Genomic DNA, 20,787 nt, shown 5'->3' on the forward strand with positions numbered 1-20,787 from the left:
TGGGGTGGATGAAATGGGTGAAGGTGGTCAAAAGGTACAAACTTCTGGTTTTAAAATAAATTATGAGGATGTAACGTACACCATGGTGCCTATAGCTAAAAATACTGTAATGCATATTTGAAAGTTCCTAAGAGTAAATCTCAAAAAAGTTTAGAAAAACTTTTAAGAAAAAAATATTTTTATAACTATGTATAGTGACAGATGTTAACTAGACTTATTGTGGTGATATTTTGCAATATATATAATTATTAGATCACGTTGTACACCTGAAACTGACATAATACTGTATGTCAATTATACCCCTCCCCCAAAGTAAGACTTACTGTTTCTAGACTGTGACCCGTCTCCATTTCAAATTCTACTTCTTATGGGGCGCTTGGGTGGCTCAGTCGCTGGGCGTCTGCCTTCGGCTCAGGGCGTGATCCCGGCATTCTGGGATCGAGCCCCGGATCAGGCTCTTCCACTGGGAGGCTGCTTCTTCCTCTCCCACTCCCCCTGCTTGTGTTCCCTCTCTCGCTGGCTGTCTCTGTCAAGTAAATATATAAAATCTTAAAGAAAACCAAAACAAATTCTACCTCTTTAATTCCTTGTGTTCCACCTCTACCTGCTAATAGAAGAATAAACGTACGCAGCTGCACTTTTAACTTAATGTCTGAGTTATTCTTGAGAGATGAGTGACTTGTCTAGGATCTCATGGCTAGTAAAGAGTAGAGCTTGCATTGTTAATCAATATGCCGTACTACCAGCAAAGATCCAGGGTGGGGTTGGAGTGTGAAGGATGAGCTGGATCCTTAGGTCTAGAGGAGAGGCTCACTCTGCTCTTCTTGTCTGTTTTTAGGGGAGGACCTGTGGGTTGGCATGTTTGACATTGCCTCATTTTCTGTAACTGAACCAAGGTGGCTGATGCTATTCCTACCTGGACCTGTGTGCAGGCATCTCATTCAGGACAGAGGGTGACAGGGCTGTGGGGAGTTTCATGCCAGGTGTTAGGCATGGGTAAAGGTACAGTGTGGTTCTGAATGCAGTTATCAGGGGATGTGCCGTTGTATTACAGGATCTTTGTGGGGTAGACAAGCCCTGTTCACATCTCTACTGAAAGTTGAAGTAATGACCCTGAAAACAGTTTGGGGGCACGGTGGTGGAGAGGGGCACAGTGAACTCATTCATGGCCATAACTGACATGGAAGACTCTCGCTTGGAGAGAGAGAGAGAGGACAGCCAGTAGCTGAGCTCCCACCTGAGGGTGATTTAGAGTGGCCTCTAGTGGCGGCACTGGGGATTGCGAAATCGGTTCAGTTGGTGCCTTTATCAAGAATATATCCTATCATTAGAGGAGACAATGAATCTCATAAAGTGGAGATCTGGAAGGAAGAACAGGGCAACAGTTAGAACTGTGAAACAAATGAGGTAGTCGAAAGCCACCTACAATCATTGAAAGAGTGATTCAAAAAGAATGACACCCTTTGGAAAAAGAAGTAAGGCAGTTGAGATTTTAAAAGAAATAATGATTTTGTAGAGATTACAATAGAGTAATAAAGTAATATAAGGAAAAAATAAAATTGGGAAAATGACAAAAGGGATCTTTTTATCGGAAGATAAAACATTAGATGTAAAATGTGGGGGATTGTAGGATGGACATTATTGATTGGAAGGGAATCTATGATGCAGAAAAAAGAAAGTGCATTAAGGAGTTACTAAGCTCAGAAATGAGTATGCTGGTCAGACCTTCAGAGACGTGAAGAGGCACACAAGAGGCAGAATTATAGGATGATTTTCATTCTACTTCCAAGCTGGATGGGAGATCAAGGACACAGTAGGAATTTGATGACAAATGAAAGTCTCAGAACTGTATTGCATTTATTTCTCTCGGGAGTAACTCCCCTTCCCCAACAATGATGGCATCATGAGAAAAACTGGAATTGATCAAATGAAGCAGAGAGTACACAGAGGCAGGGCTACCTGGTCTGTGTTGCTTCACCTTGAGTGCCGACGGTCTGGGGAGGAGGAGCGTGGGACAGACCGTGCTGCAAAGAAGGATACTTTCATGAAGTACAGGCGTGTGACTCATGAAAGCTGAAGAGGGTTTTGTGTGCTGTTGCCCCATACTCTTGTACATCATTGCTTCTCCCAATGAAGGAAATAAATTGCATAGTTGCACAGTACTTCGAATCACCCATTCCACTCATTGGTATCAGTGCCCGGAAGGACACAAGATCGGGGAAAGGTGGAAGTTTGCACTCCTTGTACCCAAGCTGGCCAGTCTAGGTAGCCTACCTTTCATGTCAGTCCAGAGTGGGGCCTTCCCAGAGTGGGAGGGTGTAGGTAGCACCTTCTTCCCTTTCCGTGAAGGTGTACGCGATGCCCCAGGCAGGTGGACATGGCAGAGGGGATGCCAATAATCTAGGTTCTAGTGCAACAAATCCACTCCCTGGAACCCAGTTCTGACTTTAACCCCATCACTCTGCCTTTTCCCAGCCGCTCTCAAGCTGGAACAGATCTGTTGTGCTTTAGACCTGCCCCGATCTGGGGTCAACATGACTTTGACATGCAGAATTCATGTCTTAGGGTGTCTGATACTTAAAACTGGGGAGACCTCAGAGGTGAGCCCAGAGAGCTGGGGGGAGCCAGGGGCTACTCTACTCCTCACCACAAGCTCCTTAGGGAAGGATGTTGGGGAGGATCTCACGTTTAGGCTGGAGCTGGAAGGATGCCACATGGGGAGAGAAGGTGGGTCCTGTGGAAGCTGGGTGTGTCCTCTCCAGCAGAAAGGCCAGAGGGCCACCTTCATGGGTAACATGTGGGCCTTGCAGTAACTGGCAGGAGATACCAAATCCATAGGCGTCAGGCCTGGCAGTTTTCCAGTATGGCTAGTGGGCTAGTTTTTCCAGACTAGCAACTGAGTTTCACTACAGTTAGACGGTGGCTTGGATTCCCTTCCCTGTTGAGCTCAGCAGCTCCCTCCATACCTGGAACTTTCCAGCTGCTCCCTGAGCTAAGCCTTAAGGCTAGGAGGTCTCTCTTAGGAGTGGAAAGACTGGGACCAGTGGCCCTGGTTTTCTCTCAAGTAGGTCTTCTTTGTGGCCAGCAGGTGGCGCTGAGCCCCCAGTTCTGTCGGTTCGCTGTCACCAGCCATTTAAGGTGGAGGGAATGGAGGACGGTTACTTTGGATGGGGTCCCAAGAATGGTGCTGCTGAGCAGCTTCTCATTAATGAGTCTGGCCCCTCTCCTGGTCTTAAGGACAGCCAAGCTGAGTCCCAGGAGCCAGGCACTGTCCCCCGAACTCCGGGCTGACTCTGAGTAGCTTCTCATCCCTCTGCTCCTGTATCACAAACTGGTCAATGTTGGGGGGCTGTGTGGGTGCAGGAAGGGGGAGCTTAGAGCCTGGACCAGCAGCAGCAGCTTCCTGGCTCTTCAGCCCTACCTCCGGAGTAGCCCAGGACAAGCTCTCACTGATCCAGCTAAAGCCCACTGCAGGCCTCCAACAGCACCAGTGATGCTGGCTTGTTGTCCTATGTACTATGCATCGTTCATTCATTCTTTCAGCACGTACTTAGTGTCAGACACAGTGCTGAATCAGATACAGTTTCTGACCTCAAGGAGCCACAGACTTGGGGATGTCACAATCTCTTTCATTCGTGTAAGGAAGAGGCAATTGATGTGGTAAACTTCACTGATGTCTAATTTTTTAAAAATTGCCACAGCCCCCCCAACCTCCAGCAGCCACCACCCCAATCAGTCAGCAGCCCTCAACATTGAGGCAAGACCCTCCAGCAAAAAGATTACCACTCACTGAAAGCTCAGATGATGGTTAGCACTTTTTAGCAATAAAGTATTTTTTAATTAAGGTATGTACATTGTTTTTTTAGACGTAATGCTATTGCACACCGAACAGACTACAGTATAGTGTAAACATAACTTTTATATGCGGTGGGAAACCAAAAAATATTCATTTGACTCTCTTTATCGCACTATTTGTTTTGTTGCGGTGGTCTGGAACCAAACTTGCAGTATCCTGTACACTAATGCATCTGATGGCCCCACCCCTTCCCTGACCACCCCAGCCTTCCAGCAGATCCCCGGAGTGGAGGCCAGGCCCAGGGCTATAAGCCTGGTAGGTGCCCCAAAACTGAGATGGTCAGACGGGCTGGCAGGGCTGGGCTGCCTGAGGCAGAAAGGTGAAAGTCTCCTGAACCGGGTGATCAGGGTCGGCCCCAGGTCCTTTTCCTGGCCGCCTGGCTAGGATCTGTGGCACCTTTGGAATGTGGGCCGGCCCCTGCCCTCCCTGTCCGCCAGTGTGCCCCCTCCCTCCCCCGCAAGAACTGCCCAGCGTTTAGGGAGGTTTTAGGGACAACAGAGAAGGCAGCATCCCGGGCAGGTATGCGCAGCACGGCTCCAGGAGCCCCGCCTGCAGTCAAGCCCGTGGGGACTAAGGGCCTTGCTCACCCCCACCATCATGAGCTTTCCAACACCTCCTTTTCTAGCGACCCAAAGACCCTCCACGGACACCCTCTGGCCAGCCACTGGTGGGGAGCCAGAGCCAGAGTTCAATCTGTATGGTAGGCCCAGGCCCCCCTCTCCTCAGCCTCTTTCTGCTTGGCACACCGATGTCTGCCCGAGCCCGTCCCAGCCTCCCGGGGCAGGGACGGAATGGGAGCAGGCAGGCACAGCAGCCCCTCCCCAGAGAAGCCTTGGTGTAAGGGCACGGGGCGGGGGCCCAGGGGCCCAGCTCCTCTTTCCTGTGCCTGACCAGGGCTCAGCATAGCTGCGTGTCCTCACACCACTTCCTCCGTGCCTGAGTCTGCCCTAGGGAGGAGAGTCCTAGCAGACTCAGCCTGTCCCTGTCTGTGTCGGTTCCACTACCTCTAATCCTCCAGCTGGAATACGCTCCTTCATTGACTGCCCTCCCCAGCTGGCAGGGCCCACCCAGTAGGCCATCACTTCTTCAGGGACCAAGAGTGGCCGGTCATCTGTTGGGGCCACCGAAACAGAGTAGCAGGTTGCCCACCTGGGACTGTTCCCCAGCCACCTGCCCAGCTTGTGGTCAATTGATCACGGGGATGCAGAGCTGGCAGGAGACCCAACTTTAGGGTCCAACACTTCCCACAGCTTCCCCAGCCTGGGGGTGGGTGGGTAGGGAGGTGAGCCAGTCCTGAGCTGGGGCTGGGAGGGGCAGAGACAAAAATAACCCAGTACAGGCTCCTGCTGAGGCCAGAAATAGAGTAGTGACAAGTGCCCTGTAGCACCATGGGCTAACAGCAGGAGGGGAGGCTGAGCTGAAGAGGGCCCAGCGTCACACCAGGTCCCGGCCCGGCCAAGGGGCCCACACCATGTCCACTCTACATACCATACCACACTGCCCCCGTGCACACAAGCAGCGTGGGGGCCCAAGGGACCATGGCTCAGGACAGGGAATCCGGAGAGATGCTAAACTTGGGTTTGGCCTTGGCCACAGCCACACTGCGCTTGCGCAGGGGGCCACGGGCCGAGGCGAGGGTCAGGGCGTCCAGCAGGCTGCGGTCCTCATCAAGCTGGCGGGCCGTGCAGAGCGGCGTGGGCACTTTGATGGTGTTGCCAAATTTGGAGTAGTCCACGGAGTAGCGGCCATCCTCCTCGGCCACAATGGGTACAAAGCGCTGGCCCCAGAGGATCTCGTCGGCCAAGTAGGAGGTGCGGGCCTGGGTGGTGATGCCCGTGGTTTCCACCACGCCTTCCAGAATGACGATGATCTCGAGGTCTTGGTGGTGATGCAGGTCACTGGGCGCCAGGTCATAGAGGGGACTGTTGGCATCGATGACGTGGTAGATGATGAGAGGGGCCACCAGGAAGATGCTGTTGCCCCCCACGCCGTTCTCCATGGGGATGTCCACCTGGTGGAGCGGCACCACCTCGCCCTCGGGGCTGGTGGTCTTGCGCACCACCTGCATGTGGATGGTGGCGCTGATGATCATGCTTTTGCGGAGGTCACCCACGCGCAGCATGAAGCACAGGCGGCCGTGGCGCACCGCGATGACAGCGTGCTTGCTGAAGATGAGGGTCTCGGCCCGCCGGTGGGCCTGGGCGGTCTTCATGAAGATGCAGCCCAGCATGATGGCGTTGATCATGAGCCCCACGATGTTCTGCACAATGAGGACCAAAACGGCCAGCGGGCACTCCTCGGTCACCATGCGCCCGCCAAAGCCGATGGTCACCTGGACCTCAATGGAGAAAAGGAAGGCAGATGAAAAAGAGTGGATGCTGGTGACACAGGGCACAGCAGTGCCCTCGCCAGGGGCCAGGTCACCGTGAGCGAAGGCGATGAGCCACCAGACCATGGCAAAGAGCAGCCAGCTGCACAGGAAGGACATGGTAAAGATAAGCAGCGTGTGTGGCCACTTGAGGTCCACCAGCGTGGTGAATACGTCCTGCAGGAATCGGCCCTGCTCCCGGATGTTCTTGTGCGCTACGTTGCAATTGCCATTCTTGGACACGAAGCGGGCCCTCCGCTCTCGGGCTCGGTATCGGGGCTCCGCGGGGTCCTCTGCTAGCCGTGTCAGCACATACTCCTCAGGGATGATGCCTTTTCGGGACAGCATGGCTCCAGCAACCACCAGGGAGAGGCTTCCCCCATGGGGGGCGCCCCCCTGACCAAGCCTTGGGCCTCACTGTGGAGTTTCCTCCCCGGGGAACCCTTCCACTCTGGGACCGTCCTCAGTCTGTGCTGGCCTCACTTCAGAGATGCCTCCCCAACCAGACTCATCCTCACCTCCAACTGGCCCCTGCTTTTTTAAACCAGCCTCACACCTCAGCCCACCTGCCCGTCGCCTAATGAGCCTCCTACCCCGCCTGTTCCCCAGCTTGCTTTCGATCTCAGCTCCACTCCTCCACCGTTGACTTCCCCTGGGCCTCCCGCTAAGACTCCTTCTCAACCCACCTCCTCTACCTTGGAACTTAACACTTCTGGATCTTACAAAACTCACCAGACCTCACACAACCCCCGCCATTTCTCCTGCCTCACTCACTTCTGCTCCCGGCCCCCCTTCCAAGCTCCAGCTTCATATTCTGATGACCCCCCGTCTCGCCTCCAGGTATGCCCCCTTTTCTACCCTACCCTCTGTAGCGCCCCCGCGGCTGATAGGATCCTCCTCCAGCTCTCGTCCTTTCTGTCTCCTTGGGATCCGTGCGCCCTCCAGAGTCACCACCCGACCCGACTCCACTCCAGGTCCCCTCGCCCCCAGCGCAACCTGGCCGGGCTCACTCACAGTCGCGGCCTCTCGGCTCCCAGCCGGCCCACGCAAGCCGGCGCCGCGCCCCCGCCCGGCGCTCCGCTCCGTCCTGCCCCGCCCGCTCGTCGCCGCGGCACCTGCTTCTGCTCCTCAAGCCGCAGCCGTCGCCTCCCCGCCCCTCCTGCTGCCGGGGCGTCCCAGCGGGTCGTCCTCTCGTCCGTCCGTCCGTCCGTCTGTCCGTTGGTCCGCTGAGACCGACCTGCGCTGGGTGGGGGCAGAAGATTGAGGGCGAGGGCGCCAGAGGAATGGAGTGGGGACCCGGAGCCGCCAGGGGGAGCCCGACCTATTCCTGAGCCGGAGGGGGGGCGGGCACGCGCTCAAGCCCCGCCCCTCGCCATTCACACCCGCCCCACGCCCCGCCTTCCTGTTCCAGATTCAGTCTGGCCTTGGGGGTTTGCCCAATCGGATGGACCAAAAGAGGTTCCTCCTGCCCACTCGGGGACAGTGAGGGGAGTCGCCACCCGCCCTTTCAGTCAGGACTGCAGCCCCTGTTGCCTTGACTTTCCTCCTCCAATTTTCCCCTTCTCAGCTGGGCCAGTATCCACCTCTCCTGCAGCCTTGGGCTTTGCGGGTTCCCAGCGAGGGGAGGCTCTGAGGAGATGCGTCACCAAACTGGTGACTGCAAGAGGATTCCTGAGGATTCCTCAAGTGACTGCTTCTTCTCTTTGGGGATGCCCTTAATCTTTTCTGAGTCGTGGATTCTCCCAGAATTTGACGAAAGCCACGGACTCCCTCCCCAGAAAATAATGGACCTTACTAGCAGGTGTGGGAGCACGGTTTCACACCAGCCCAGAAGCCTGGGTGGTTCCTTCTTAATCATCCCACAACGACACCCTTGTATTTTAAAGAGAGTTGGAACTACGGACGCTTGCTGTACACCTCCTTACACCCGCAGCCTGGGCTCTTATACCTTAGGTAATAAATGGAATGGACGCGGGTCCGAGGGGCTGTATTAGGGTTGGCTTGGGAACTGGGGGACTTAAGCTCTTGACCTGAACATGAGTGGTGCTTCTACTGCAGGCATCAGTCTGCAGCCCATGCCCTGTGGCTTGGGCCTCTAATGGGGCCCTCCAGTTCTCAGCAGGGAGAGGAAGCCTGCTAGGTCTCTGTTGTTGGGACAGTAGCGGCCCCACCCCCTCTCTGGGGCTCAGATCTTTATGTAGCCCTGACCCGTGTGTGTGCATTTGTTGGAGTGTGGGCCTGAGGCAGAGCCCCAAGATGGGGGCAGTGGGGATATGGGTCACAGTGGGGCAGACTGTGATTTTCATATTGAGCTTTCCTTTCTGTCTCATACTCACCTGCAGGCAGAGTCTACACTGTTACTCAGGGTAAGTGTGAGCTTGGGCTATATTAACAGAGATGCAGTGCCTAGAGTGGGGAGGGGAGAACATGATGATCACAGTGGGGGAGCTCAAGGAGACAGGGTTACACAGGAAACCTTTGAGTCAACTACATCTGTTCAGTCACCAGAAAAAGAGCCTCAGAGAGCCCCCTAGGGAGTTTGGGCACTATTGCAGAAACCCCAGGAGTCCAGGGGGGATGGACTAATAGTTTTATGTGGCCCAAAGTATAGAACCAGTACAGACACTGAGTGGAAGAGATTTCACGTATGGAAGAGTCAGTTCTAATAACCAGAGATGACCCATGTCTTTGGAGTATCCAAGCCAGAGTCGGCAGGCCATCAGGGATACTCTAGCGGGGTTTGGGCCAGAATGGCCTTGGGCATCCCTGCAAGACTTCAGTATGAACCCTGCTACCTCCCTTCAATCCCTTGGGGTGTGGTGGGCACGAGGTGGCAGTGGGGTTGGGAATCTTCTCCCTTCCCAGGCTCTACTCTTGGGAGGCCCCTCAGTGGAGAGGGCTGCTAGGCCCCCAGAGGCATCTTAGAGCTGGAAAGGCAAGGCCCTGCCTCACAGTGTGGCCCTGAGGCCTCAGCCATTACCTGCTCCACCCTTTCTAGGAGGGGGAGCCCCTTACCCAAAGAGCTCAGCCTCCTGCCCTGCTCCATTCTTACCTCCTCATGCTCATCTCCCCCCAAAACCGCATTTGTCAGGTTCCTTTCTCACTCGGAAGCCTTCTCCACTTCCCTTTTGTTCATAGGCTTATCCTAGATTCCTTGTCCTGGCATTTAAGGCTCTATGATCTTATGCCCCCACCCTCTGCCCCATGGGCCATTTTATCTAAGTCTGCCTGTCCAATTTCCACCCATCTCATGCCCAACTCCCATCTTGCCTCCCCCAGGCAGCCTGCCAGGCCTTACAGAGCTCTCACTTCCTGATCCAAAAGGTCTGTGTTAGGCCTCTCTCCAGGGACCGGTGGGTTTTCCTTACATTGCTCTGACCCCATTGCAACCAAAAGGGACACAGGCCCAAGACTCCTGGGTCTGCACCCCAGAGCTGGGATAGACAGTACTGAAGTCAACATGTAAATGATAATAACGTGATATGGAAATGAGCACCTGCCATTTCTGGGCTGGGGGAGGTGTGCACTCCTGTTGCACGATGCTGATAGACTCTGAGGACATCCGTTGTTTTGGTCTCCCCAGAGTGTGGCCTCAGCATCTCCAGCCACCACCTGGCTGACTTGTGGTATATGCACTGTGCTTCCCTCTGAAGGACCACCTTCTCCCATTCTGAATGCCTCTCCATGGGGGACACGGATGGGAACATGTGATCCGGGCCTAGCCAGTCAGTGTGTTCCAGTCCTCTGACCCAATGATTGGCTAGAGGTACGGGTATGATCTAACTTGGTCCATTGAGATTTGCTCCCAAGACTTTTGCTGGGACTATTGGGAAAAATCATCTCTTTTTCAGAGGGGTAGGGTACAAGCTGGAGGTGCTAGTGACCACTTGTCATCAGAGAGGGAGAGGAAGATGGAACCCAGAAATGGAAACACATCCCTGCAGTCAGACGCCTGGGTCCAGCCATGCTTGAAGCAGTATACCTCCTGGCCTTCTCCATCACAAAGGGCAATGAATTCCAGTTTTTGTTTAAGCCCCTTTGAGTTGGTGTCCTGTCATTTGTCATGGAAATGGTACTAATCCCAGGTACACCACAATTTTAATCCAAGAAATAAAGTGAGAAGGAAAGGGACTACTTTGTCTAATGAGATAATCACAAAAATGCGATAACCCTTGTTATGGACCCAATTGTGTCGTCCCCGCCCGCGCCAGTCCATTTGTTAAAACCCTAAACGCCCATGTGGAAGCCATGCAGTGTGACGGTATTTGGAGATAAGGCCTGTGAAGAGGTAATTAGGTCCTTAGGAGAAACCAAAGCTCTGACACTTTGATCTTGGACTTCCAGGCTCCAGAACTGTCAGAAAACATTTCTGTTTAAGTCTCCTAGTCCGCTATTTTGTTACGGCCACCCAAGCAGACTAATACAAACCTCACTTCACAGATAAGGAGACACGCTTCTGGCCACACTCACACAGCCTCAGCTCTGCCTGATGCCACACAGCCTGGCTCCGTCGGACCCACAGGCCACCCCAGGCCCTGCCCACCAGACCTGAGAGGCCTCCAGTAGGAAACAACCAATCTCTTTATTTACAAGTGATTTACAGTTAGAAAGCCCAGGCGGGAGGCGGGGGCAGGGGAGGGTGTGGGGTGGCACTTGGGCTCCGGCGGTCACTTGTCCGCACGGACAAAGGAGGCGAAGACGCTGTCCTTCCGGCTGAGCAGCTTCTCTGGCTTGTCGAACTCAAGGATGGCGCCACGTTTCAGGACAATCACCAGGTCTGCACTCAGGATGGTGTGCACGCGGTGCTGGGGGGCAGGAGAGGGCTGTCAGGGTGGTGGGGGGAGGGAGGGGCAGCTGAGGGGGTCCCTCCTGCAGTTCGGAGGAGGAGGCCTGTGAATGGAATGTCCCATCTCTGGGGTGGCTGTGACCCCAAGCCACTAATGACGCCCTCTCCCCTCACCAAGTCTCAGCTCTGCCCTCACCTCTGGGCTCCAAGACTCAGAGATCACCTCACAGCCCAACCCCCACTATGGAGACAGTACTCTAGCCTAGCTCCTGGGGCCTTAGGACAGGGGCGGGCCCTGGAATCTGCAGATGGAGAGGGGGATCTGAGGGAAGTGCGGGTGTAAGTCCTTCCACACCCCACGTCCTGCGGTCCAGGTTCCCTGCAAGCCCTCCAGTCTCTGCATCGTGGCTCCAGGCGCCTCTCCTGATTACCAGGCCCAGGTGAGCGCAGTGGCTGCCCTCTGAGGGCAGCTTCAGGAGGCCAGCCCTCTCTCCGGCTGTCCCCCGCACTCCAACAAGGGGCCCCTTACCGCGATGGTGACCACAGTGCGGTCAGCGAAGGCCGTCATCACCACCTTCTGGAGGATGTTTTCCTGCCAGGTGGGAGGAGCAGCGGTTGGCTCATCGGCCTAGTGGGTGGGGTCTGGCCTGGCTTTGGAGACGTGGGCCCAGGTCTGCGGTCCGGCTCCCATGTGACCCCAACACTAGCCCACCCCTCCTTCTGTCTGCCTGGTCCTTGTCCCCACAGGACCAACCAAGTTCTAGCATTCAGGGGCTCGGCTCAGCCTGTTGGGCGCTCGGGTCTGTGCAATGTGTGTGCGCTGTGAGTGTGTCTGGCTGTGCTGTGTGGCGGGTGATGAGTGTGAAGTCTCTGTGGGTCTGTGTGCAGCTTGTGTGTGTGTGTGCTATAAAAGTTGGTTAAGCGTCTGCCTTCAGCTCAGGTCATGATCCCGGGGTCCTGGGATCGAGTCCCACATCAGTCTCCCTGCCCAGCGGGGAGCCTGCTTCTCCCTCTCCCACTCCCCCTGCTTGGGTTCCCTCTCTGGCTGTGCTTCTGTCAAATAAATAAATAAAATCTTAAAAAAAACATGCCCTGAGGCTAGCTGTAGTCAGGGTCCCCCCAGCCCTTTGCTTTTTCTGCCACAAATGGCCCTTGTGTTAAAGACAACTTGAGCTTCGGGACCACTTTGTGCAAATTTCACCCTAATACCCCATGACAACCCTCTTCAAGACCCCCCGCCCCCACGGCTATGCTCTGGACCGACCGTGGCCATGTCGATGGAGGCCGTGGCTTCGTCCATGATGAAGATGCTGGTCTTCCTCACGAAGGCCCGAGCCAGGCAGAACAGTTGCCTCTGGCCCTGGCTGAAATTCTCCCCACCTTCCGTGATGATGGCATCTGAAAACAGCCCCGGGGACGAGGAGCAGGGCTGAGTCAGGCTGGCAGTGGGAGTTCAGGGGATAGCATGGCTTCGGGGGTGTTAGGAAATGCATGCACAGGGGCAGATACGCAGGGGTGTGTCATGAGGCGCGGGTGTGCAGGGCCGCTGCACCGTACCCGACCACACACGTGCCATCGCATGAGTTACCCCGCAGGGGTGCGCTGCCGCGGCCCCGGGCCATGCCGGGAGGGGGAGCGTGCACGAGTGTGCATGTGCTGGATGTGCGGGGGCACTGGCGGGGCCAGTCTCTGAAGCCAAGTCTTGGCCGGCCCCCATGCCCTGGGGGCAGTAGCCAATACCACCAAGGCTCCCTGCCCTCTGGGGTGGGGGGCAGTGTCTTCCCTGCACCCTGGAGGGGTGACCCGTGCCTGTGATTTTCCCCTCTGTCCTCTCCTTCCTCGGGGCAGAGCTGGGCAGGCTGGTGGCCGGGGTGGGCAGGGCCGAATACACTGCGTGGGATGACGGACTTGTAAGCCAAGTCTCACGGTGACTCCTGCTGGCCCCCCCGGATCCCTCGGGAGGAGCTAGCCCCTGAATTGACCAGTCGTGAGGCCTGGGACAACTCACTTGACCTCTCTGAGCTCCCGTAAGGTAAACGGGTACACGGAATGGTCTCTGGGGTCCTGCCAGACCCTGGACCAAACCCCGGGCAAACGTCGGACACGGGTGGGCGTGTTCCCTCAAGCCCCCGCGGACGGCCTTGAGCGCCGCCGCCGGCCCGCTGCTCCCGCGGGAGCGGTTACCCAGGCCTCCGGGCAGCGCCTTCACCACCAGCTTCAGCTGGGCTATCTCCAGGGCCTCCCACAGCGTGCTGTCAGAGCACTTCTTCTCCGGGTCCAGGTTAAACCTGCGGGGTGCCACAGAAAGCCCCCTTAGGGAGGGAAGCAGGGTCCCGGCTCATGCCCGGGGACTGGCAGAGGCTGAGGCTGGGGAAGGGAGCAGTGAGTGAGAACTGCTGCCTCGGGGGGCCTGGCTGGAAGGGGGCAGCAGGCCGGTGAGCGGGTGGAGGAAAGCAGCCCCAGCACTGGGGGGCTACCTCTACCAGCACCTGCCCGGGCCTCCCAGGAGAGAGAATGGCACGCGGGGGAAGTGTGAGGGACCGGGCCAGCCCATAGTGCCGGGAGCCGGAACAGGGCTGCCTGCCTGGGGAGGGGTACCCAGCTGAGCACTCCGGGCCTCGCCCACCCCTCCCCTCCTCACGCTCCAGCCCCAGGGCGCGGGCCTGGGACTGGTTGGGGGGCCTGCGGGAGTGGTGGGGCTCACCGGATGGTGCCGCTGAAGAGGACAGGGTCCTGCAGGATGATGGAGAGGCGCGAGCGCAGGGTGTGCAGCGGCAGTTTGGCGATGTCAATGCCGTCGATGATGATGCGCCCTGCGTGGAGACAACGTCACGGGGGGGGGGGCACGAAGGAGTGGGGGGAGCTGGTGGTGCCGGGGACAGGTTCAGCCTGGGAACGTGGGTCCCACGAGGATGCAGGGGGAGGCAGTGATTGCTGGGCCTCCTATGACATCTGACCAGACACTGGGACTGAGGTCCCCTCTGGTGGCTGTGGGTACACGTGGGGCGCCTGTCACCACTCACCTTCGAACATGTCCACCATGCGGAAGAAGGCGAGAGAGAAGGAGGACTTCCCACTGCCTGTGCGGCCACAGATCCCAATCTGGAGAGAGGAGCACGTACACCGTGAGTCCCTGGGGGAGCTTCTGGGCTGTGCAGGCATTGGAGGTCACAGCAGCTCTTTTGTCCTGGCTTCCTGACCAGCTTCTATTTGGGCTTGCTTCCTGCAGTGGGTCTGGAGGGACCTCCCACAGGGACCCACAGGCAAGTGCAGGGTGTAGATGTCCATTTCTTGGGCCTGGGTGTAGGCCTTGCTGTGCCTGGGACGGGGCTGTGGGGGAGCTGGGGGCACCGGTGCATAGTCCGTGCGCGTGGGCACGGTAGGAGGGTCTGGGGTGGCTCAGTGAGGTTTGCAGGGGTGAATATGTGTGCCCACCGTAAACTGGATCATCTCTGACCCCACTGCTTCCCGACCATGGGTACCAATCGAAAGGACAATAAGGGACCCGTACAAAGACCGAGATGGTGACACAGAAGGACGAGAGAGGTAGGGACAGATGGGAGGAGCCAGAGGCAGGGACAGAGAGTGAGACAGACGGCCACAAAGACAGAGAGACAGAGACAAAGAGACAGAAGGAGGGGGGCAGTGTCAGAGCAGAGGGGGCGTGAGGAGGGAATCAATCAGAGAGTTGGGTCAGAGTGCCAGGCAGGGGCTCCCTCCCCAGGACAAACGTGGCCTCGCTCTCTGTCCCGAGGACCTGCTCTGAAGCTCAGGGGGCAGTGCCGTGGGGGAGCCCTTGACCATTTGCAGAGGGGCCCTGACAAAAGCCCTCTCAGCCAGGGAGTCTGGGGGGTCCATCTCCTGGTGGGTGAGTGAGGGCAGCAGAAGGAGCAGGGAAGACGGAGTGGGGGAGAGGTGGGCTGAGCCTTGTCCGTGTGAGGGGCCCAAGGCCAGCGACTGGGGGGTCTGATTAGGCGGAAGCCCTAGGAGGCCCGGGGGCCGCGAGCTGACTGTGTGAGGCTGTCCGGCCCACTGACCTTCTGTCCTGGGGAGATGAGGGCGTTGACGTGCTTCAGCACCGGCTTCAGGGAGCTGTCATAGCGGACACTTAGGTTCTGGATCTGGATCTTCCCTTGGTCGGGCCAGTTCTTCGGGATGAGCGAGGGGGCTGGGGGCCAGACCGGGGCTCAGCCAGCAGATACAGGCTGCAGCCGGTATCCGGGAGGGCCCCCCCACCCATGCGCCCTCGTCCGGGCCTCTCACCCAGCAGCCCCTCGTAGCTCTCCGCTTCGGTTTTCAGGAGCCCGTGGATGCGCTTCACAGCCCCCAGCTGGATCTCCATGTCCGCCAGGTTCCTCACCATCCAGTTGAGGTAGTTGGAGACCTGCGGGGAGTCGGAGCACTTGGTGCCACCCCGGCCACCGGGACGGCTCTTCTTACCGCTGAGGGGCCAGGGGCCCTCCATGTCTTCTGCTGGCTATTCAGGGGGTGCCCCCCTGGAGGCAGGGGAGGGTTACGATGAATGCGGATCCTTACCCACCACCTGTCCGGGACCCCGGCCCTGGGTGAGCCCTCCTCCCTCATGGTCCCTCCTGCCTCAGACTCAGGTAGCTTGGGGTAGGGCCTGGAGGGTGTCTCAGGTGGGGAAGGCGCCTGAGATTCCCCGCGTGCTGATATCTGAGCCCTCCGCTGCCCCAGTCTGCGGCCACTCACCATTAGGGCGTAGGTGAGGCCCAGGCCCACCAGGCCGGCAGAGAGCTCCCTGTGCAGGGAGTTGGAGATGGAGGTCACGGCGGCGATGAGGACCACGCAGGCACCGATGTACTCCTGCGGAGGGAGGCGAGCCGTGGGGGCCCTCGGGGGTCAAAGCCACAGTGCCCCTCCCACCCACCTCACTCCCTTTAGGGCAGGGAGCAGCTCAGCAGAGACTCTACTCCAGCAACACGCCCACACGTCATCAGACACGCGGGAGGCCTTGAAGGCCGGAGCCCCAGGAGACAACGTGTGCACAGAGCTTCTGCTGCTCCCCCACCCCCAGCCATCTGTGCAGGCCTGAACGTGCCTGCCTCACCAGACGGCCCACTTCAGACACACCCTCGTCGCAGTGAAGCACACCTCAGGTGCACGAGCCCCCCGGTGGAGATGGGGAAGAGGAGGCTCAGGTCAGACACCAGGAGGGCCGCCTGGGCTGGGGCAGTAGGAGGGCTCGGCGCCCGCCCTGTGTGCACACACAAGCTGCTATTCCATCCCCTCTCCCTACCCTCCGGTCCGCGTTTGACCCTTGCTCTGGCTCCACACCCCTATCAGAAGCCCTTGTCTCGGGGTCCGGGGGGCGGGTGGGTGCACTTGCCATGCGGACTTCTAGCCATCTGTTGGCGGCCGTGAGGAAGAGGGAGGCAATGTTGTTGGAGTCCGTGTATTCAAGGAGCTTCTGCTGGAACCTAGCCTCATACCTGCAGGGAGGGTGGGGAGGGTCTGAGGGTCCACATGGCCCCCAGGCCCTCCTTACTTACGGAGAAGCAGCCAGTAAACATGCCGTGTCTGACGTTGTGTACGCCATTCCTCTCTGACTGCTCTCCCAGCTCCTTGCTGTTTATTCAAACTTGTCCAGACTCTCACCTCCTTCAAACTCCTGCTTTCACCGCAGGACCTGTTCTTCTCTCCAGGGCCCCCTGTTACAGTGACGTGCACTTCTGCCCTACTAGATGCTCAGGCCAGAAACCGAGGAATCACCTGGATTCACACACACTCCCTCTACAAGACCTCCTATTTCCACTTGTAAAATAGCTCTTGCTTCTGCCTGCCTCTCTCCTGCTTGCTGCCCACCACAAACTCACCGGGGCCACTGTGCCAGCTGCCCCACAGGTCTACCTGCTCTCTCCCCACAGCCTGCTCTGCTCACAGCGGCCGGCATAATTTTTGTAAATCACAAATTACATCCCATCTCTCTCCTGCTTAGACTATCAACGGTTTTGAGGCTGAAGAAGCCCCTCCTTGCCAGGAGCCTGCGTGAGCTGGCTCCTGCCATCCTAGCCTCCTTCCATGCCACAAATTCCCTTGCTCACTGCCTCGCAGCCACAGAAATTACAATAATTTATTACTTGCCCTTTCTCAGTTTTGTGACAATACCAAGGTCTTTCCCACCCCAGGGCCTTTGTACATGCCTGGAATGCCTTCTCCTCTGCTCTTCACCAGGCTGACTCATCTCAGCCTTCAGGCTTCACCTCAAATGACACCTCTTCAGGGTGGCCTTTCCCGGCCTATTGTTCCCCATCTCTGCAGCCTGTATGCTTCATAACCTCTGCTCATATGTTCATTTCTCTAGCTGCTTATCTCCCTCACGAGACTGTAAACTCTATGAGAATGGAACCCATGGCTTTTTGTTCACCAGGGCATCCCTGGCACCTGGCACTGTCAATAAATACTTGCTGAATGAACAAATGGAACCTTCCCTGACCCTCTAAGGTGGATGGGATCTCTCTGTACAAGGAAGGAACTCTGGACGCTTCTTTCCTTCTCTTGTGTCCTCATCATGTTCTCCTTGCGCTACTTTGAATGGACCTGCTTTTTCTCTCTGAGCAGCCTGGGCTCCTGGCATCTCTCACCCTAGCCACCTCCCCACACCAGGCTGGCTTGGCCAGGCCCAGAGGAGGGGGCGGAGCGCTTGTTTCATGATGAGCAAAGGAACAAATGGAAGCCGAAGCCGTCTTAGCATTGGTCTCAGGGAAACAACTGGGGACTCAGAGGACTCAGAACAAGTCTTACTGGGCATTTGCTTTTCACTCTTGGAAGGTGTTTGTTCTGTTTTATTTCCGGGTGGAGGGGCTGTGCCTGACCCACGTGTCTGAGGAGAGCAGAGTGAGTCTCTGAGGTGTGAGAGAGCGTACGATCGCACAGCCACGGTGGCGGTGTGTCGGTGGATGGTGTGGCTGAGGCGAGTGTGTGTTCCGAAGTCTGAAGGGTGTGACCAACTGTGGGCTGAAGGTGTCTACCTGCTTGTGCTCGTGTGTGTGAGAGGAGAGCCTGAGAGGTGGGTGTGCATGAGGGTGTGTGGGGGCTGCGGCTTCTGGGATAGGCGTGGGTCAGCGTGAGGGATGTGGAGAGCCCCAGCGTGGGGCCACGCAGACCCACGTTCTTACTTCCTGGCTGTGTGTCAGGACTGAGACTCAGTTTCCGCGTTAGTAAAATGGGCCAGTAATAGTTCCCACCTGGGCTGAGACCGCCTCTGAGCCCACCACTGAGTCTGGGGCTGGGGTACGCCTGAAACTTTTCTGGGAAAAGGCAGGGCCTCCTAGAGAAACCAGAAGGTCCCACAGGCCTGGGTTCCAAGCCCAGCCCTGGCTCTGCCCACACCACGTGTGTGACCTCCGGTTGGTGACTCAGCCTTATCTGTTGAAAGGGGCTGCTCGGGTCTATGTCACGGGGCTCTCATGAGCATTAAATGAATAATAAACACACAGCACTTAGCACAGTGCCTGGCACGTGTTAGGGGCGCGATCAGGAAATGCTAGTTAGCTCTCAACAGGGCCGGCTGCTGCACAAGAGCCAAGGAATTAAACACATCCAGGGAGGACAAGTCCCTCATCCACATGTAAAGATGCCCCACTGTGTCCGTGTGGGGCGTGCGAGGCCTCACTGGGCAGCAGTCCCGCCGACTGACCGCAGGCTGGGTCTGAGGCTGCCTGCAGGATGCTGCGTCCACTCAGATCCTACTGAGAGGGTCGAGGCCTGTGGAGGAAAGTCACAATCTCTCCGCCCAGGCCCAGCCCGAAGGCCGCCAGGCCAGCACGTGTAAGAGGAACGGTACTAACACGGAGGAGAGGCCAGGCCCAGGAGTGGGGAGGGCACTGGCAGTCAAAGGACCTGCGGAAGTGCAGGCCTGAGACAGGAAGGAGGCTCAGAGGAGACCTTAGTGTCATGCCAGGTTCCAAGGGGTTTCTGTGCGGAAGACAGCACAGGCTTGTCCAGGGGGCAGAGCCAAGGCCAGGGCACAGCTCTGAGTTGCTTTACTTTACTCAGATAAGACCCCTATGAGGACCTTTCGCTGGTGCAGATGTCCAGGGAGTGAACGGGGCCTCAGTGCTGCACGAGGGGCCTAGAGCCTTGGGGCTTGGAGGGAAGAGACGCAAGCCTCCCTGAATCCTTTTGGCTGGTCCTTGAGCCCTAGGGTTACTGCTGGACACGGGACTTGGTGTCGCATGCTTACTGTCACACCCTGCACAGCTGTGCCATCCTAAAAATAACCTGGAATCACTCTCTGGGTAAGGCTTAGAGACCAGAGTCCAGCTATCCGAGGCAGGAGTCTCTGGCCTGTTTGGCTGGAGGAGAGATGTTCTGATACATCAGACAGAGGCTGGGGCAGGGAGCAATGGCCCCTCTACTCCCCAGGCAGCCTCAGATGCTCCTGTCCAGCCCAACGTCATGACTGAGGGTGGAAAGCGGGGGCACTGAAGTTTGGGGGGAGTTCCTCCAGCTCGGTGAACTTTTATTTACCCTTTGATGCTGGCTCCGACAGCATCTCCTGTGTGAAGCCTCGGTGACTGCCTCCCTTCTAGATCCCACAGCCTGCATTCCCCTTTCTTTCAGAGTCCCTGCCGCGTGGGCCCCTCCTGGCCTGCTCAAAGCCTGGACTGTAAGCGCCTCCAGGCCGGGGGCTCATCTGACTCATCTGTGTCTTTTCAGTGCCTGGCTTGAGCTTTGGCTCTGTACATATTTACCGAATGAATGGGCAGATGCAAGCCTAGGCTTTAGAGGACCTTACACAGAGCGGTTATATAGTCTCTCTGAGCCTCAATTTCTTTGTTTGGGAAATGGGAATAACACATGTACTGCCTTGGATTGCAGTGCGCCATGAATGAGATTGGCATGTAAATTGCTTAGCGTAGTGTTCAAGTCACCGGAGAGTCTCCATAAAAGATGGCCTTAGGGCTGGCCCACATGATGGAAAAGCCTTCCCAGCATTGATAATGTGAGGAAATACTTCCCGGCTTTGTTTCTTGTCCTGCCTTAGCTCACAGAGGCTCTGGCCTTGGCTGCGGGGCTGAGATTTTCCTCTCTGGATCATACAATAGAGCCCACCGGACCTGACCCCTCTGGGGGACATCACCGAGGCTTCTGGGCCTGAGGAGGGGTTGGGAGACACGAGTCCTGGGTCTTCCTAAGCCAAGCCCTGACAACCGAATCACATGACCTGTGCCCCTGGCCCCAGTCCCACCCACCCCCGCCTCGGGGTAAATCTGGTACCTGAAGGCTCGGATGGTGGTGAGACCTTCCACAGTTTCAGCAAAGTGGGAGAGCAGGGGGAGCTGGGTGGTGTCATCCAGCTGCTGCAGGTCCCTGTGCAGGGGAGCAGAGCAGAATGGTCAAGACAGCGGGTGCAGGGCTCAGCCCAGGTCTGAACCCCAGCTCCACCCCCAACCACTGTGTGCACCGATGGCTTCACCTGTCTGGGTCTCAGTGTCTCCCCTGTAGAGAGGGAAGCCAGTGGTGCCCCCAGCAAAATGCTTAAACAGCACACCGGGGCAGGCACTGTGACCCCGGGCACTGTCTACCTCCCACGGGAGTCTGTCCCTCACTCTCCAGTAAGGCGGGGCAGGCACGGTCACTTCGCTCTCCCAGGGAACAGCTAGCGAAAGGAGCAGGAAGACCTGACACAAAGCTTTCAGTCCCCTCCCCAGTAACCACATAGGTTTTGGCACATCACGGGTCAGGATCTACAGAGCTCCTCGAGGGGGAAAGGCCAGAGGTTTCCACGGCAACAGGATTGCCCCTGCTCCC

The 20,787-nt window shown here is 57.2% G+C and overlaps 2 protein-coding genes across 6 annotated transcripts in view; both read right to left on the reverse strand.

Annotated features, from left to right (window-relative positions):
- Positions 1-3,897: 3,897 nt before the first annotated feature.
- KCNJ11 (potassium inwardly rectifying channel subfamily J member 11) lies at positions 3,898-6,742 on the reverse strand. The gene has a single exon (XM_008708921.2). It carries the CDS (start codon positions 6,570-6,572, stop codon positions 5,400-5,402), a length of 1,173 nt encoding a protein of 390 aa, XP_008707143.1. The 5' UTR covers positions 6,573-6,742; the 3' UTR covers positions 3,898-5,399.
- Positions 6,743-10,840: 4,098 nt separating this feature from the next.
- The window catches only part of ABCC8 (ATP binding cassette subfamily C member 8), a 73,261-nt gene continuing 63,314 nt past the window's right edge, over positions 10,841-20,787 (reverse strand). For all 5 annotated transcript variants that reach the window (XM_040638869.1, XM_040638868.1, XM_040638866.1 and 2 more), the window contains exons 29-39: positions 20,254-20,346; positions 16,361-16,463; positions 15,724-15,837; positions 15,274-15,394; positions 15,048-15,178; positions 14,034-14,112; positions 13,715-13,823; positions 13,195-13,298; positions 12,275-12,408; positions 11,540-11,602; positions 10,841-11,029 (exon numbers count right to left, since the gene is read on the reverse strand). In XM_040638869.1, coding sequence (XP_040494803.1) covers positions 10,892-11,029; positions 11,540-11,602; positions 12,275-12,408; positions 13,195-13,298; positions 13,715-13,823; positions 14,034-14,112; positions 15,048-15,178; positions 15,274-15,394; positions 15,724-15,837; positions 16,361-16,463; positions 20,254-20,346 — 1,189 coding nt within the window. In that variant the 3' untranslated portion in view covers positions 10,841-10,891. The remainder of the gene's footprint in view (positions 11,030-11,539; positions 11,603-12,274; positions 12,409-13,194; positions 13,299-13,714; positions 13,824-14,033; positions 14,113-15,047; positions 15,179-15,273; positions 15,395-15,723; positions 15,838-16,360; positions 16,464-20,253; positions 20,347-20,787) is intronic.

The sequence above is a fragment of the Ursus maritimus genome, unplaced genomic scaffold, assembly GCF_017311325.1.
Source record: "Ursus maritimus isolate PB19 unplaced genomic scaffold, ASM1731132v1 scaffold_23, whole genome shotgun sequence".
Classification (NCBI taxonomy): domain Eukaryota; kingdom Metazoa; phylum Chordata; class Mammalia; order Carnivora; family Ursidae; genus Ursus; species Ursus maritimus.

What these genes read in the sequence shown, in the direction of transcription:
- KCNJ11 (XM_008708921.2), bottom strand. Translation starts at nt 6,572, where the DNA reads ATGCTGTCCCGAAAAGGCATCATCCCTGAGGAGTATGTGCTGACACGG.